We start from the raw sequence: 2,159 nt of genomic DNA, 5'->3' as shown, positions 1-2,159 counted from the left end.
TATCTTCACATTCATTTTTCCAATATTCTCACCTAGCAAGTTTGCTGCAAACAATCACATGATGCTACCAAAACAAGACATGTATTGTAGCAAACAGCAGACAATAATCAAACATAAATCAAAACTAATACGTGGTTCGCCCAATTCAGCCTACTCTTGAGAGAAACTTTATTTCTTTTCTTTGAGAGACTAACACAAAGATACAATGGAACCCTAGAGCCCTCAATTTACATAACCAACTGGGTCAGGTTGCTCCCAAAACTTGGAAAACAGGCCCTTGCCCTCTGCTTCCACCACATACCTCACGTTTTTTCTCATAAAATTTTGAAGTCCCAAGATCTCAGTTTGGGTGATAATTTGGGGCATTCCATTAAAATTCAAGAAGCATCGGATATTCAAGTTTATTTCATACAAAAAAATCAAAAAAGTTGTCCTTCTTATAGTGTAACAAAAATCTAATCAAGGTAAACTGTAAGCAGAACAAGATCATCACTATACAATTCAAAATTCCTCAATTAGTCAAAAGAGAACAATATCTGAATAACCTCAATAACAATGGAACTTTCGAAAACTAACTAGATGTGGGTTTAAATGTATAAGGCTGAGGAAGCGACAACGGACCTCTCCTAGCATCTTTGTCATCCAATAACCTTTGCACCCTCTTGTTCTTACAATACAACCGATCAAAATGCTTAACCTATCATTCAAAACGAAAATTGAAATATACAACAGAAATTTAATAAAAAAAAAAAAACCTAATTTTTCAAATCAAGGTTTAACTTACCCAAGAAGCGCGACAATTCTTCTCAAATTCAGCCCTAGGGCTTTTACAATCAACAGGATAGAGAAGCCCAACCGATGCTAGTTCTGTAGGTTTCTTGCCTGCATTCTTCTCCAAGCAATTGTAGAAAGCATCGCGGGCCTCATAAAAAATACATAAATTTAGACTGATTATAACCCTATTTTACAAAAAAAAAAAAATTAAAAACAAAAATAGAAAGGAAAAGATTTATTGATTACCTTATAGCAAGCTTCTCTGGATTTAAAAAGGACATCGGTGTGGATTTGGTCACTATTTCTTGACGCAAGAGTTTCCATAGCCATGGCTTAGAGCTCTACTCCACGATTATTTCCTTCCTCGCTGCAAGTTCAGAACGGCTTCAGCTTTTCAGGGAACAACGATATAATATAATAGACTGGGCTGTAATGGGCTTTACAGAGCCCATTTTGATTCTCCTCAAGGGCATTCTTTTTAGCTTACCTGATAGCATAAATTAAAAATTAATTTATGTCAAAATATGTAACTTACGTCCCTTTTGTTGGAAAATATTGAGTAAAAAAAGAAAAAATTGTTGAAAAAATAAAATAGTTTTTTGGTATTAATATCGAAAAACTAATAAAATTAGTAGGTGTATTTACCATTTCCTAAGTAAAAAATAAATATTTTTTACTACACAATATTTTCTGTCAAATAGTTATATTACTACACAATATTTTCTAGGGTTAAGGTACAAAAATACCCCTAACGTTTTGGGTTAGGAACAATTTTACCCCTCACGTCTAAAATGATGCAATTTTACCCCTAATGTTTGTAGCCAAGAGCAATTTTACCCCTAACGTTGATAAATTGGATCAATTTCAGACACTATTATAAAATACAATCATTTTTTTTCTTTATTTTGCACCAATTGCATATTAATTTGTTCTAAAAAAATGATATAATGTTTTTTTGTAATTTAATAATACAATTGGAGATTAATATTTATAAATTCGGTGAAGTTTTTGAATTTTTTTGTCTAATTCGTACAAGAGACGGTATATTTTTAATATTTTTTTCACATCCCAACATATGTTTGTGATTTATTACTGATAAAATAACCCATGTGTGAAGTAGATGACAAGATTCATGACCGAGAAGACAGTTTGATGAATTATTTCTCAAATTGACCCAATTTATCAACGTTAGGGGTAAAATTGCTCTTGGCTTCCAACATTAGGGGTAAAATTGCACCATTTTAGACATTAAGGGTAAAATTGCTCCTGACCCAAAACGTTAGGGGTATTTTTGCACCTTAACCCTATTTTCTACTACACAATATTTTCTGTCAAACGAATGATAGATTATAATTATTGTTTTAAGTTAAATTATATTCCATACT

At 32.1% G+C, this 2,159-nt stretch overlaps 1 protein-coding gene across 1 annotated transcript; it reads right to left on the bottom strand.

Moving 5' to 3' along the window:
- Nucleotides 1–383: 383 nt before the first annotated feature.
- Nucleotides 384–1,165, bottom strand: LOC136203226 (cytochrome c oxidase subunit 6B-like protein new16). The gene is made up of 3 exons (XM_065994328.1): nt 1,021–1,165; nt 785–922; nt 384–697 (listed from the first exon to the last, which is right to left on the bottom strand). The coding sequence occupies exons 1-3, from the start codon at nt 1,102–1,104 to the stop codon at nt 572–574; spliced, it is 348 nt and encodes a 115-aa protein (XP_065850400.1). The 5' UTR covers nt 1,105–1,165; the 3' UTR covers nt 384–571.
- Nucleotides 1,166–2,159: the final 994 nt, after the last annotated feature.

This window comes from Euphorbia lathyris, chromosome 8 (assembly GCF_963576675.1).
Source record: "Euphorbia lathyris chromosome 8, ddEupLath1.1, whole genome shotgun sequence".
Taxonomy (NCBI): Eukaryota; Viridiplantae; Streptophyta; class Magnoliopsida; order Malpighiales; family Euphorbiaceae; genus Euphorbia; species Euphorbia lathyris.
This window is presented reverse-complemented; position numbering and strand designations above follow the sequence as displayed.

Coding starts and splice junctions, on each gene's coding strand:
- LOC136203226 (XM_065994328.1), bottom strand. CDS start 1,104: ATGGCTATGGAAACTCTTGCGTCAAGAAATAGTGACCAAATCCACACC. Junction 923..1,020: donor CCAGAGAAGCTTGCTATAAG/GTAATCAATAAA, acceptor ATTTTTTATGAG/GCCCGCGATGCTTTCTACAA. Junction 698..784: donor AGAATTGTCGCGCTTCTTGG/GTAAGTTAAACC, acceptor TTTGAATGATAG/GTTAAGCATTTTGATCGGTT.